We start from the raw sequence: 16,133 nt of genomic DNA, 5'->3' as shown, positions 1-16,133 counted from the left end.
TACCAGCAGGTATCAAGCATGGGTACGCCCTTTATCCAGGGGCAGGTTCCCGCTCATCCTGTTCCCCACTCAGCCCAATCGCCCCCCCTTCAAGACCTCCTGACCAGAGCCTCTCCACACCCCCCTCTGCTCCCTGCCCCCCTCTCATCCTGGCAGGGGACAGAGCGCAGAATCCTCTCCACCCGGCCAGCTGCTTTCTCCAGGTCAGACTGCGGCGGTCGGTAGCACAGAGTTCCCCCTACCTCTCCATGACAGCGTGGTCCTGGGGTCAGTGCCCACTCTCTGACGCCTCTGTTCCCAGGCCACGACAGGACAGATGCTACTCCCAAGACTGAGCTTTTAGCAGTTAAACACGGCCGTGACATTCAAGCACGTGACCACAAGACGAGTCCCGTCAAACAGGGTCTAGACCAGCTGGAGTCCAGCAAACTCGTGCAGTGCAATGCACATGCGCGATGGCCTGCAGGGCCACAGACTGAGCCTACAGACTGGGGTCGGGGGAGGCACAACAAACTGGAGAGTCTGCGAAGAACCGGGCTCCGTCCTAACACCTGCTCTGCCAAACCCCTGGCCTCCCCAGCCCTCCGCATCCCTCTCTCGTCCCTCCCCATCCCTCCCTCATCTTGCCCCCAGCCCTCCACATCCCTCCCCCCTCCTGCCCCATACCGCCACTCCCTCCCCACCCCTCCCCATCCCTCCCCCATCCTTCCCCACCACCCCATGACTCCTCAGCCCACACTGCAGGGTTGCCATGGTAACTGCATCCTCTACACACTGAGGCCAGCCAACAGCAGCTGCACCCTAAGCACCGCCTGGCAAGCTTTTTCATTTCTTTTTCAACTTCCAAGTGGTAACAGCAGAGTAACCAAAACACGGGAGTTAGACTATAAGGAGAAGAGAGAGGTGAAATCTCACAGAATTAAGATTCCTAACGATGGCCGTTTCCTGGGTGGAGCACAAGAAGGAAATGGCTTGCACAGAGCTTCATGCTTGCATCAGGATGAGAATGCAGTCAGGTGACTACTCACTGAGCAGCAGGGGAAACTGAGGCCAACTAGGAAATAGTAAACATCCAGCTTCTCAGATTCACTCCAAAACCTACTGAAGGGCTTGGCCGGTAATGCCACCAGGTCACTGGAATCACTGCGCTCTCTCTTCCCACCAATCACAAACTTTGAAATCTTTTCTCCCAACTTCAAGATCCCAGCTTGTTCTCCGCTCTCTTCCTTCCAGGAAGAGGACCTCCTAGGCTGTGTGACCTTAGGTGAGTTGCTTAACCTCTCTGAGACTCAATTCTTCATTCCACTAAATCCCCATTTAATGATGTGAGACCAAAACAAGAGAATGGCAGAAAAACATTTCATAAATAAAAAAAACCTGATAAATAAAAGACTCCTTACCGTTCCTCTCTGAGATTAAAGCTGACAAGTCCCTCCACCTCAGAATTCTCCAATCACCACTTCAATCGCCTCCCTTCATACTGGCTTCAGAGGGATTTCAGAGAGGGCCCCCATTTCCTCTCAACCTCTCTATAATTTGCATTAAGATTAAACTACAAATGCCATGAGGGTGGAGGCAAGGATTTTCCGGCATGCCCATGCCGCTGCAGCACTGAGACCTAGCAATGCAGCGTGGCAGCATTACATAGAGAACATTAAGAAAAGTTTTTTAGGGGGTCCTGGCTGGCTCACTTGGTAGAGCGTGGGACTCTTGATCTCAGGGTCATGAGTTCGAGCCTCACATTGGGGAACAGACTGTACTTAGAATGAAATTTTAAGAATCCTTTACCCTTTACAATTTTTTTCAGGGGTGCCTGGGTGGCTCAGTCGGTTAAGCATCTGCCTCCAGTTCAGGTCATGACCTCAGGGTCCTGGGATCCAGCCCCGTATCAGGCTCTCTGCTCAGCGGGGAGTCTGTTTCTCCCTCTACCCTTCCCCCTCCACTCAGGTTCTCTCTCCCTAGCTCTGCTCTCTCTCTCTCAAATAAACAAATAATCTTAAAAAAAAAAAAAGTAGCTGTTTCCCTTGTATGAGGCGGGGGGGTGGGCAGGGGGGACTGGAAGGCAGCTTAGGAGGCTTCTGGGGGGCTAACAAAATCCTGATTATTGATCTGAGCATTGGTACTGTTTGGGATTCAGTTACTCTTCTGTATTCGTGCTACCTTTCAATAAAAGGGAAGAAGAAGAATGCCTGCAAGAAATGACGTGCGTACCATTCACGTGCCTGCTTGGTAAGGAGAGGGGCACATCCCGGGCACCTCTGAATTTTACCCCCTCATGTTCTGATCTCCTTTCACACCCTCTATGTTCTCCATCCCAAGGTGTGTGCTTTCTCCTTCCACACACCTCCTGTCCCCGTGGGCAGTGTCTGCACAGAGCCACAAGCACAGACTGGGCACAAGTGTCCAGTGCTCCGGTTAGAGCCAAGGTAAGGCCCCTCTGCTGGTAAGTTTTCCTAACTTCACTCCATGAACCTAGATAAATTCAAATATTTTAATATGAAACTATATAAACATCCTCCCCCCAAATCAGGGTGTTTTTCTAATTTTAAAGCAGGTTAGATTTTCTCAGCATGTCATAAAAACCAGAAACCATAAGGGGAAAAAAAATCAATTGGTTTGAGGATATAAAAATTTTAAATTGTGTGCCAAAATACCAATGGGGTCAACCAGGAGATAGTAATTACAACTAAGATAACAAACAGAAGGATACTATTCTTAGGACAAAGCGTTCTTAGAAATCATTTTTAAAATGAACTCATCAACAGCAAAAATGGACACAGGGCATAAACTGGCAATTCACATATACACTTTAGAAAATGCAAATGAGGGCGCCTGGGTGGCTCAGTCAGTTAAGTGTCTGCCTTCAGCTCAGGTCATGATCCCAGGGTCCCGGGATGAAGTGCCCCATCAGGTTCCTTGTTCAGCAGGGAGCCTGCTTCTCTCTCACCCTTCCTCTGTCTGTCACTCCCCCTGCTTGTGCTCTTTCTCTCTGGGTGTAAATAAAGAAGTAAATAAAATCTTTAAAAAAAAATGCAAATGAAGAGGGAACATTAAAAAAAAAGTCCAACTTCACAAATGACTGTTGTTTTTTTTTTAAGATTTTATTTTTGGGGGATCCCTGAGTGGCTCAGCAGGTTTAGCGCCTGCCTTCAGCCCAGGGCATGATCCTGGAGTGCCAAGATCAAGTCCCACGTCAGGGTCCCTGCATGGAGCCTGCTTCTCCCTCTACTTCTCCCTCTGCCTGTATCTCTGCTTCTCTCGCTCTCTCTCTGTGTCTCTCATGAATAAAAAAAAAAAAAAAAAAGATTTTATTTTTGGGACACCTGGATGATTCAATCAGCTAAGCATCTGACTCTTGTTTTCAGCTTGGGTCATGATCTCAAGGCTGTGAGACCGAGTCCTGTAGCAGGCTCCATGCTCAGTGCAGAGGCAGCTTGGGATTCTCTGTCTCTCAAAAAAATAAATAAAATCTTAAAAAAAAAAATGTTGAAGTAACCTCTATGCCCAACATGGGACTTCAATTTACAACCCCAAGATCATGAGTCAAATGCTCCACCACCTGAGCTAAGCCAGGAACCCCCACAAATAACTTTTAAAAGGCAAATCAATATGTTAGATATTTATTCAACATATATCAGATAGGCAGAAATTTAAAAGTCCAACTGAACATGGTGTTGGCAAGGATGCACATATAAGATCAGGTTATCAGGAGTGTGATTCAGAAGAAGGAAGTTTGCTAGGTGAACCAAAATGTAAAATGTATATGCCCTTTGCCCTAGGAATCCTGTTTCTATGGAAACGTGGACAACATCAATATTTAGAACTTCTATCTGGAAAAACCAAACAAAGCACATCAAAGACAAAAACAAAAGACAAACAATAAACTCTGAAAAGAGATTTGCATCACACATGAGATGACAGTTTGATACTCTCCCTACATGCTTACAAGTTAATAAGAAAAAGAAGAAACAAAGTAGACTGACCAAAACATTTATGGTCAGTGGTCCCCATATTCACAATGAAATAATAAACATCAAAACCGTAACAAGAGACCTTCTATCACCTAACAAGAATAATAACACCATGGAACTGCTGCATATCAAATAGACCATAAAATCTTTTCAAAAACCAGAAATGGGAAACTCTCACAAACAAATAAGGGAATCAGAAGAACCACAACAGAAAAATAGCTCAGGGCACAGAATGTCCAGGACAAAGGAAGAGACCACACAGACCACGAAGAGGGCCAACCTTCCAGGTACTCTAGGAAATGCAAATCAAAACAGGCTCCTTATTTTTCTGACAAATTATTAAAGATTAAAAGGAATAATTAGGGGCACCTGGGTGGCTCAGTGGATTAAGCGTCTGCCTTCCACCCAGGTCATGATCTCTGAGTTCTGGGATTCAGCCCTGCAAGGACTCCATGTGGACCTGGGAGTCTGCTTCTCCCTCTCCCACTACCCCTACCCCCCACTCGTGCTCTCTTTCTCCCAAATGAATAAATAAAATCTTTAAAAAAAATTTTTTTAAATTAGGGATGCCTGGGTGGCTCTGTGGTTGAACATCTGCCTTCAGCTCAGGGCATCATCCCGGAGTTCCAGAATCGAATCCCACATAGGGATCCCTGCAGGGAGCCTGCTTCTCCCTCTGCCTATGTCTCTATCTCTCTCATGAATAAATAAATAAATCTTAAGAAAAAATTTTTAAATAGGGATGCCTGGGTGGCTCAGCAGTTGAACAGCTGCCTTAGGCTCAGGGCAAGAACTCAGGTCCCAGGATCAAGTCTCAGGGAGCCTGCTTCTCCCTCTTCCTGTGTCTCTGTCTCTCTCTCTGTGTCTCTCATGAATAAATAAATAAAATATATATTTTTTTTTAATCTAAAAATTGGGCAGCCCGGGTGGCTCAGTGGTTTAGCACCGCCTTCAGCCCAGGGTGTGATCCTGGAGTCCTGGGATCAAGTCCCATGTTGGGCTCCCTGCATGGAGCCTGTTTCTCCCTCTGCCTGTGTCTCTGCCTCTCTATGTCTCTCATGAATAAATAAATACAATCTTAAAATAAATAAATAAATCTAAAAATAAAAGGAATAGTTGTTAATAAATGACTTCAGAGGGGAGAAAAACTGGGAAGGAAGAGTAACCACTTCTGGGAGAGGTGGGTGGACACGCAGTGGAGAAGGGCTGCTCCAGGTGCCGGTGGGTGTGGGTGTGTGGGTGTGGCTTCAGGTGTGGGTGTGGCCATGGTGCAGCGGGGGAGAACCTTAAGGACCCATTTCTCACTTCTTTAGCCATCAGGAGGAATTGAGGGACACTCCAGATGAGGCTGCAAATGCAGACAGGCGATGGAAGAGGAAAAATGGCAGACGGCCTAAAGGGAGCGCTCAACTCTGTCCATCTGCAGGAAGGAGTCCGTCTGTGGATGGTGAGCAAGGCGGCCCCGGTCTAGTCTGTGCTGGCCTGAGCTCCGCATCCCCTTCCCCAGCCGCAGAGCATCCTGACTGAGCATCTGTTGTACCAAATAGCCGCAGAGCAGCATGAAGCAGAAGAACACAGTTTGAGAGGAGGGAGATGTACTTGGGAGGGAAAAAGTGATCTTCCAACAGTAAAGACAGGAAGTTGCCAGTAGTATGATTTTTCTGTTAATAATAGTATACACTGTCACATAATATATGTAACATAAGATAATAATAAGAGCTGCACAGTACGTTCTGCTGCTGGAGCAAAGTGCCTGGGTTCAAGTCCCAACTTTGCCTTTTAACTGGCTGTGTGACCCTGGGCAAGTTACTTAACCTCACTGAGCTTGGATTTCCTCGCCCACAGAATGGGAGTACTACTCGCACCCTCCCGCATGGTCATGTTGGGAGGGGTAAGTGAACTGGGTGTAAGGCATGGGGCTCCAGCAGGCACCTGACAGATTGGGAGCACCCCACTGATACCAACCCCTGCTGCTGCAAACACTGCTCAGCCCCTGGAGACGCTTCTGCTCAGTTTCATCCCAGCTTTCAAAACACCGATCTCCACATCATCCTGGTATTTAACACCAAGGCTCCAGCTCAGGCCCAGTGGCCCTTTCCTGGACACCAGGGCCCCTGACTGGGCAGGACCAAGCTCAAGAGCCCCCACGGACACCACGTCCGGCCAGAACATCCAGGCTGGCCCAATTTCTGGTAGAGATTAGAATGTCAATCTCAGGTGGCAATTAAGGGCTATTCCCAGAGTGGATGCTGTAGAACAGTCCACCGGCCAGAGCAGCTTCTCTTATAGGCGTACACAAGTGTCCGAGGGGCAATTAGATGTCAGTCAGATTCCCTGGAGGGGCTGGAGCAAGTGGAAAACACTGTTTGACCGACGACTAATTTTCCCAACTGACAGATGATTATTCTAATTATACAAAAGGATTTTCTTTCCTTTTCAAATTGCTAACACATTCCTCAGAAAAGGGCGCCCTTACCCGACGCGATGACAGTGCCGGCCCAGAGTGTGTTCTCAATGCTCAAGCTCTCGCTGATCGGAGGGTCGCTGTCCTCCTGGAAAAGACCAACAGACGTGCATTTACCTACCGAGGATTTGAGAGAACCCAAATCTCTTGGGTTTGGAGTTTCCAGCCTGCTCTTCCCAAGAGAGGAAGAGAGGATGACCCCTACTTGGAAAGCCAGAGTTCAGCCAGGAGAGGAGGATCAAGCTCATAAACCACTGTCCTTGGCATGGTTTTCATCCCCATGGCAATACGTGAAAAAGCTGGTTCATGATTGAAGAAGGACAGGCTTCTAATACTGAAGACATGTCTTACAAGGCAAGAAGTAAAATGCAGAAGCAAATCAAACAAAAACAGCACTTTGCCGGCCAGTCCTATGGCTTCTAGAAAGAGACCGTGAATTTAATTTGGATTCTATAAATCTATTATCCCAGAGTCTTCAAATAATTTAAATCCAAATTAAATTTCTATCCTGAAAAGTTGGGCAGTGGCTTAACAATTGTTAACAATGCCAGCCAGGACTTCAATGAGTAGAAGAGGTCATGGATACGTCTGAAGGGGACAGAAGAGTACCTGCCCTCACACAACAGAGTAACGTTAATTATAACAACATTTGACTCTATGTTGTGAGGTAACTGAAGCTGTTCGAGGCTGGTAAGCTAAGCCTACTTACTCTGGTAAAAGTTCCCACAAAGTTGTGAATGTCGATATTTGGCTCTTCTGCATAGACATATGATCGAATCTGAAGGAGATCCTGTTCAACAGAGGGAACATTATGGAGTTAAAGTTCATGATTAAAGAGATTTAGGGAGCCCCCCCCCCACTATTTTTCAAGAGTAATTCTATCTCCCAAACAGCAAACAGGTTCTCAAAGCTACAGGGCCAGTGGAAAAAAGAAGAAAAAAATTTCTATGAATGAAGTTTTAAGACTCGCTACACACAATATCCCACAACACCCTGACAGATTCCACAGTAAAGATGCCTGTTTAATCTGTGTTCACCCAGTGTTTCCTAAACTGGTTGACAGCCAAGGTCCCCCTTCTGTCACACTGCAGTTTCCAAGAGTTGTTCGTACCAATGGAAATCCTTGCTCAGTCAACAAGTGGTTATTGGGCCCTACTCTGTGTAAAGCCCTGGAAAAGGCAGAGGAGTAAAAAGCAAAAAAGAACACCTCACAGCCATTAGGATGGCTCCTCTCAAAAAAGTATTGGTGAGGATGTGGAGAAACTGGAACGCTCGTACACTGTTGGTAGGAATGTAAAATGGTGCAGCTGCTTTGGAAAACAGTACGGTGGGTCCTTGAAAACTTCACAGGGAATTACTGTATAATTAGCAATCCTCTTGCTGGGAACTGAAGGTGGGACCTCAAAGATATTGCACAGCCATGTTCGTGAAGGATTATTCACAATCACCAAAAGATGGCAACAACCCATCATCAATGGATAAATGGATAAAGAAAATGGGATACATCCATACAATGGAATATTGTCCAGCCTCCAAAAGGAAGGGAATTCTGACACAGGTTACCACGTGGATGAACCTTTGGAACATGACGCTAAGTGAAATAAACCAGTCACAAAAGGACAAATCCTGTATGATTCCACTTCTATGAGATCCCTAGAGCAATCAAATTCATATCTAGAGAGTACATGGTGGGTGCCAAGGACTGGGCAACGGAGAATTGTTTGATGGCTATAGAGTTTCTGTTTTGCATGGAGATGGATGGGAGTGAGGGTTGCACAACAATGCAAATGTACTTAACACTACTGAACTGCACATTTTAAAGGGATAAGATGATAAATTTGATGTGTATTTTACCACAATTAAAAAACTGGAAAAAAATCTCCAATCAGGTTGCCAGGCAAATTTGGACCACAATACATACCCCTGGGCTACAGGGAGGTGGGTAGAGACTACTGGCTGCCCCCACAGGCAGGGCTTGAGCCCTCTACTAACTAGCTGGGGGACCCCATATGCAGATGTGTTTATTCTGTGGCCTCTATGTACTAATAAGAAAAGGCCATGAGGAGTGCCTGGGTGGTGTGGTCAGTTGAGTGTCCAACTCTTGATTTTGGCTCCTGGCGTTATCTCAGGGTCGTGAGATCAAGCCCCACATTGGGGGGGTGAGGCTTGACTTTCTCTCTCTCCCTCTGCCCCATCTCCCTTCTTTCTCTCAAATAAATAAATCTTTAAAAAAAAAAAAAAAAAAAAGATCCCAAGATGCATTCAAAGTAGACAGGAGCAAAAGTTGCAGATCACAAATACAGCGTGATCCCATGTATGTATAAGCTCTCCTCACCAAGTTTACAGTTATATATTTGTAGGAAAGTGTGCTGGCAAAGGTCTGGAAAGATCACCACTGACTTTATATGATCCCTGGAGGAAAGCAGGTAAGGTTTGGGGCAGAGGCCATGAGCAAGACTTTTGACTTCTTCCTCTACAGCTTTCCATACAATTTAATTTATTTTTTAAAGATTTTATTTATTTATTCATGAGAGATTGGGGGAGAGTGAGAGACAGAGAGACAGAGAGACAGAGAGACAGAGACAGAGACAGAGACACAGAGGGAGAAGCCGGCTCCATGCAGGGAGCCCGATGTGGGACTCAATCCCGGGACCCAGGATCACGCCCTGGGCTGAAGGCAGGCGCTAAACAGCTGAGCCACCCAGGAATCCCCAATTTAATTTTTTTAAAAAACAAGAATATATTCATGTGATGCCCAGGTCATCCTTTCATATAGTTCTTTTGCTAAATTGCTCCTCCCTACTCAGATCCCTCCAGCCCAGTAAAGAAGAGTTTCCTGACAGCAAAGACAGTGGCATCTCCTCCGTCTTGGGACCCCAGTCCAGGCCCAGGCCAGACTGGGGTGGCCGCATGGTGGTGGGGGGCAACATGTGTGTTTATTGAACTGATGCATCCCCAGCACACACCAAAAATTGCAACTCTGTGCAGCACACAGGCAAGCTCCTTCATGATTCTAAGCTCTTCTAGACGCTCTCTTAAAGAGAATCCTTCAAATCATTTTGAAGATCAGAAAGCTTTCTTTGGAGATATCTTACCAGGAAGTTAAAATGCATCATCCAGAAAAATCAGGACCCTCTCATTAGATTACCCCATCTCAGGGGCAGGATGGTGCCTTTTAAGGATTCCCAGGGGGCTCCTAACCATAGTCAGAAACTCACTGCTCTACAATGCACCGGTGCTATTTCATTCGTCACTGGCCATGAAAGATCATTAGGGCAGTGCACACATTTACTGGTATGTTAACCAGGAATTCTAGAGAAGTGAGGTTCTAACTACAGTTAGGAGCCCCTGGAAATCCTAAGAGGTACCATCCTGCCCCTGATGCCAACAGGAAAGGACTGTGGTATGGGTTCTCAGTAAGACGAGAAGTCTCAGGAGGCCCTGTGCAGAGGAACGATACACCTGCCTTACCTTCCAGCTTTACTTTAGGCACCTTGTTGAGGCCTCTTAAGGTACCGAGCTTCCCTCCAAAGAGCACCCCACCTGCACTTCGCTCGGCCACATGACTTGAAACAACAGGTGCTCTAGGCCCCCCTGTCCCATCAGCCCTCCTTCACACCTGACATCCCACATCCAGCCCCCAAGGGCCTCTGATTTGAGAGCCCTCCAAGGACACCAATGTCAGTCTGTCCTTCTGCAGGAAAGCTACTCACGGCAGCAGTGGGGAGCCTCTGCGTGCAGGCCACGGGGAGCCGCAGCTTCCAATCTGTCTCCCCGTCCAGCTGATCCGTCCGCAGGAAACAAGACCCTGTGGGATGAGGGTGGGCACTGTCTATCTGCTTTCGATTCAAGGATCCTTCCCTTGGCAGCTCTGAGTAGTTCCTGCTCTGGCCTTTGTAAAACTCCAAATTGATGGCCAACAACCAAAAGGGAAAACGAATGCCCCGCTTCCCACTCCCTCTGTAAGCTCTCAGGTCAGAAGATCTGAATTCAAATCCGCACTCCATCATTCAAAGTAGGAACCTGGGTTGGTTTCTTGATGTTGCTGAACATCAGCGGGCCCTGTCTATAACATGAGGAGGAACACAGACCTCAGGAGCTTGCTGTAAAGAGTTAGGGTGCCAGAACCCGCAGCATGGTGGCTAGCACAGAGCAGCTGGCATTCAAGGCCATTCTGGGCAGAGATATGGACACCTTGTCAGGTAGGAATCAGACTTCTGGGTTCAAGACCAGCTGCACCACTCACTACTTGGGTTTCCCTGAGTGTAAAAATGGGCAGAACAGCACCAACCTCACGTAGTGAGGACTCCGCAGCGGATCCTGGCAGACTGCTCAAAGCGCAGAAAGTGCTACAAAAGCACGTGCTCGTTACCCACTTGCATGTGGATGCCTATTTCAGTCTGATGTGCAAGTCCCAGCAATGAGTCAGCTGTGTATCTCATCAGACCCAGAAGGCAGTGAATTCGCAGACACTGCAGCTGAGAGCTCTGGGCACTGTTCGGGAAAAGCATGTCTAATCTTTTGAGGGGGGGAACAGGGGAGGGAGCACTTCAGGGACCCTAATCCATAATGCTCTATCTTCACAGACAAGGACATGAGAACCAACTGAGGACAAAGCAGTAGATTTTAAAAGAAGACTTTTAATCTAGCATCCTCTTCTTCATCTCTGGATACTTTAATTGATCATTAGCATAAAATTTCATGTATACTTTTATTTGACTCATAATAAAGTAGGTTCCAGGAGTCTTGAAGGAATAGAAATGTGATTTTTTTTTTCAGATGGTCAAAGATTTGATTGTGTCTGTACGTGAGAGAAAAACAGCCTTATTTCCTCAAAACAGCTTAAATAAAAAAAAAAAAAAGGAGATTTTAGAGTCAACAGATGGGGTGGGCAGGCCATGGGGTCAACCACACTGGGAAAGAACTGGGAATGAGTAGGTCTTGTAGGAGCCTTGAGCAGCCCGCTCAGGTCTAAGGGGGCTGTGAGAATAAATAAATTGAGGGGTAAGGGTAGGCATGGCCCAAGAGGCCACCTACCTCTCTCTGTCCCCAACTTCTCTACGGTCACACATCTCCTGGTGTTTCCTCAGAAGAGAGAGAGGGTTTCCGTGTGCTTCCATTTGTGGGATGCGCTTCCCGATCCTGCCAAGCCCTGAAGGTGAGCCCAACAGCAGCCCAGGGAGGAAAACCATGGCCACTGCGTGCGGATCCCCCAGCAGGGACTCGGCCTGGGCCCGACTAACTGTATCTTTGTGATGATCAAAATCTATTGACTTGCGAGCACCCAAAACGTTTGTTGTTTTTGTTGGTTTTTGTTTTTGTTTTGTTTTTTTTTTAAAAAAGACGGCTCTATTAAAAGAGATGTTTTGGATTTGCCCCCATGGCTCCGAAATGATCATCTACTTCTGTTCCATTTTCAAATGATTATTTTGCCAAATTACCACTGAAAGGTTAATGGTTATTTTCAAAATTGATCCCAGATGTTTACCGTTTTTTTCTGATGTCCTCAGGAAGATCATGTCAGCAGGGACCCGCTGGTTCTGTGTAATGAAAAGAAAGACTGTTACGGTGAATAGCCGTGTGTGGGGTTTCCGCTCCCCGCCCCCGGGCCCCTCGGCGGGGAGGGGGGCCGCCGAGACCCACAGCCTCATTCACGTCTCTGCCTTTGTCACAGACAGATTTGAGGATTTATTTTGTTTTGAATCCGAAAAACCTTGCACGCTGCTGTTACTTGACTAATCCCCGATTGAAATCTTATCTCGGAAAGAGAGCTGCTAGTTTTCTGGAGAATCCAACCATCCCCTCCTGAAATTCCAGCCAGAAGGGCCGGGGCCCTACAGCCGGCGACCCTCGCTGGCCCTCTTCCAGGCGGTCTGCTGAAACCAAAGACACACACACGCTCCGCTCACGCTTTCTGCTCCTACCAATTTTCTGGCTTGATGTTTGGCTTTGAGTGGAATTTTAATAAGGAAGTCAAGTAGTAAGGAGCAACAAAAGCCATTCTCCATGTAAGCCAACGGCAGCCCCGATTTAATTATGAACAGAAAAGTATGTAATAACATAAAGGGTTTGTGTGGTTCTTCAGAGCTGCCACCCAGAAGAGCTTCACTTTACCTCAAATCGACTTTGAGTTCTTGGATTTAATCCTTTTAAGAGAGCATAGTTCACTTCCTACAGAAACAAGTTACCATACAATCCTTTTCTAATCAAATATTATTCCAAGCCTCTGCAGGGCCACCCCCAAAACCCACTGCCTTCCAAACAGGCGGCAAAAAGAGATGTGAGTGTTTGCTGAAGTCACAAATGTATTAATGGCGCTATTTTTTAAAAACGCATTTTCAGGCCTTCTTATTATTCTCATGTTATACTTCATCCCTGCTCCCTACAAAATGACAGGAAAACACGATATTTAAGTCAAAGAACGCAAACTAAAATTGCTCAAATGGTAAATGACAAATATTTCTATATGCATATGCAGCTAGCAAACTTCTAGGAAAGATTTTATGGCAAGTTTGTTTGGTTTTTTTTTTTTTTTTTTTTGCTTTTTTTCTTCTTAAAGACACCAAAACAAATACATCAAATACAAAATCAAAATTTGTACTTGTGTTTTGTAAGCAGAATTTTTGGCTAACCAGCATACGTACACTTGAAAAAGTATTCTTTGTGGGTGTCTCATGGCAAAGAAATCTTCCTCCCCAGGCAAAGCTGTAGGAGAGAATCCCAAAAAGCTTACATTGAGTTCATCTACCAGATAAACAAATTACATGCGAGGATTTATGAAGTGGCTCAATGACTTCCCATTTACACACTCACACAGCAACCACTCACAAACCACAGGATCCCACCTACCTTCTCAACGATGATAAGATCTCCAACCTGGATGTTGGAGCTCTTCACCTTCACCGTCCCTGCAAGGAAAGAGGTCTAAGATACATCATGTATGAATGCGTTTCAAGTCCTCGTGCCTTTGCAGAGCGCCCACGAGCCTGCGAGGTCAACATGGCACACCCAGAAGGATGTCTCTCCCTGGCCCAGCCAAGCTCATCAGCATCGCCTGCCTCTCCAGGGAGAGATTCAACTGCTACAGAGATGACTCCAGGAATGAATCCCCACCTCTGAGAGCCCAGGGGCATCTCACCCACTCACAGAAGACTTTCTGTCTTAATGGCACCTTAGAGGCTTTTCTGAGTTGGTACCGTGAGATTCATTCAACCTCAAAACCAAAGAAAGCAAAAAACAACACAGAAAAGGGGAATAAAATTAAGAGTCAGATCCATGGACAGAAGGCCAACTCTCTCTCTCTCTCTCTTTTTTTTTAAGATTTTATTTATTTGAGAGTGGGGGAGAGCGAGCGAGCACGTGTGCACACTTGTGGGGCGAGAGGCAGAGGGAGAAATTCACAAGCAGACTCTGCGGAGCATGGAGCCCAACGACAATGTGGGGCTTCATCTCGTGACCCGGAGATCATGACCAGGGCCGAGATCATGAGATCACGCTAAACTGACCGAGCCACCCCGACCCCCTGAGAAGGTCAACTCTTAATTTTCGAAACCACTGAAAAGAAAGAAGTCATCCTGAAATGATTGATTTTTTTAAAATTTGTGGTTGCTATATATTTTATGTGATTGTGATCAGACCACACAACTTCAGCTTAATGTTTATCTAGATAAACAGGAACAGCTAACAGTGAACACTACACCTGCAATAAGCACTGTATATATAGTGACACAGGGAGAGCTTCCTTTAGTTTTCACATTGACCATCAGAAATGGTTATTATTGTCTGAAGTTTTCAGACAAAGAAAGTAGGATCGGAGCTGTGCCATCCCCACCTCACTCCCCAGCCTCACAGTTAGAACAGGTCAGAGCCAGGAGACACACCCCCATCTGACTCCAGAGCATGAATTAAAAAACAAACAAACAAACAAACAAAAAACACAGTGAGTTCAGTTCAACACCAAAAAACATTTACTGAGTGCTATGTCATGGGAATTCAAAGATGCAAGACAGTCCCCTTATCCTAGAAAAAAATGCTTGGTCTCCAGCAGGAGTCAACAAACATGTGCTGGTGAGGGGTCAAGGCAGTGAACACTTTAGGTTTTGTAGGCCAAGAGGCAAGGTTCCAACTCTGCCAACAATCATTCCCCATCAAAGGCTAAAAACTATTCTTAGCAACCAGGCCATACCAAAACAAACAAAACAAACAGAAAAAAATGGTGGGCTGAATTTGGCTCCCAGGCTGTAGTTTGCAACCCCATGAGCTGGTAAGAAAAAGAGCCAGACAGATGCTGTTAGCACAAAATAGTGTGTAAAATAATGCAGGTGAGTCCAGGGTGCTAAGGAACAGAAAGGAGGGAAATCTTCCCTTTGGAAGAGGACCTAGAACACTGCTCAGCATACAGAAGTTTCCTGATCATGAATTCAACATTGAAGCACCATTTGCTGAATGCCTGGTGTAGGCCAGGTGATCCAGAGGTGGGGGATACAGGGAACTCACATCCCCATGGAAGGAAGGAGGCAACAAGTAAATAATAAATGAAGGGATGGGGAAAGGGAGCTGCCAACATACACTCTGCAAGAGAGGTGAGACGGCAATTGGCCAGATAAAGGACATTGGTTACCAGTAGCCCATGAAAGGAAAGCATGAGACGGGAGAAAGTGGTGCATGTGAGTAGTCTATGTGTTGTGTGTGGCTACACACACAGGAGGTTGCACCTCCTTCAGCAGAGCCAGAAGCACCGCATGGAAGACAGGGACAGTGAGAGACAAAAGTGGAAGGGCCAGTCAGTCCTATGAACAAGCCCGGGGAGGAGATGGGCCTTGATTCTGGTGATGGGTCAAATTCTTGCACAAGGGAGCAACACCATGAAATCTTAATGTCATTGGCTTTTCATAAAAAGCCCATTTAACCTACAAACGTTCAGCCGAGAAAGAAAGGAAGTAATGATGACTCTCAAGCCTCCTCAATAAAGTATAATTTTATCCAGCAATGAGCGCAAAAGTGGGATGGGAATCATGAATCTTCTATTCCCTCCCTGTACTCATTCATTCAACAAAAACCCAACATTCACAAAGTAGGATTGCTAGCTTGAGCTTCTTTACTTTTACGAAGCACTCAAAGACACTAATGAAACCATGAGTGTACGGCTCCAGGCTTTTAGAGTTTTTCACAGTAACATATACTTTTCACATAATTCAATGTGTCTTTTTATTTTTTTTAAAGATTTTATTTATTCATTCATAGAGACGCAGAGAGAGAGGCAGAGACACAGGCAGAGGGAGAAGCAGGCACCACGCAGAGAGCCTGACATGGGACTCGATCCAGAGTCTCCAGGATCACGCCCTGGGCTGCAGGCGGCGCTAAACCGCTGCGCCACTGGGGCTGCCCCAATGTGTCTTTTTAATAATTTACCACTGTCGAGATTTTCCGTAGCATTCCAATTATCTCTGGTGAAACAACTTTTTCAAATAGGTTGCATAGGGTTTGATTTTAATTAATTCTTGCATTCAATTAAATTTTGTCATGGTAGCAGTAGAACTGGCACTAGAATGAAGGCACACAAACACTAATAATGACTTCTAGACAGAACACAGCAAGTGGTGACGAACTGGACCAACCCTCGGTTGCTCTGTGGACTTCTAGACTCTCCCAGTTTGGGCATCTCTCGCACTACGACATGAGTGTTTCACGTGCCTCAT

General features: G+C 46.2%; 1 protein-coding gene across 3 annotated transcripts in view; it reads right to left on the bottom strand.

Moving 5' to 3' along the window:
- ATP9A (ATPase phospholipid transporting 9A (putative)) overlaps positions 1-16,133 on the bottom strand; it is a 129,531-nt gene that overhangs the window by 62,991 nt on the left and 50,407 nt on the right. For all 3 annotated transcript variants that reach the window (XM_055300463.1, XM_055300474.1, XM_055300485.1), the window contains exons 5-9: positions 13,285-13,343; positions 11,924-11,975; positions 10,149-10,243; positions 7,145-7,225; positions 6,448-6,523 (exon numbers count right to left, since the gene is read on the bottom strand). In XM_055300463.1, the coding sequence (XP_055156438.1) occupies positions 6,448-6,523; positions 7,145-7,225; positions 10,149-10,243; positions 11,924-11,975; positions 13,285-13,343 (363 nt within the window). The remainder of the gene's footprint in view (positions 1-6,447; positions 6,524-7,144; positions 7,226-10,148; positions 10,244-11,923; positions 11,976-13,284; positions 13,344-16,133) is intronic.

The sequence above is a fragment of the Nyctereutes procyonoides genome, unplaced genomic scaffold, assembly GCF_905146905.1.
Source record: "Nyctereutes procyonoides isolate TBG_1078 unplaced genomic scaffold, NYPRO_anot_genome, whole genome shotgun sequence".
Taxonomy (NCBI): domain Eukaryota; kingdom Metazoa; phylum Chordata; class Mammalia; order Carnivora; family Canidae; genus Nyctereutes; species Nyctereutes procyonoides.
Note: the sequence above shows the minus strand (reverse complement) of the source record. Positions and strands in the feature narration are given on the sequence as shown.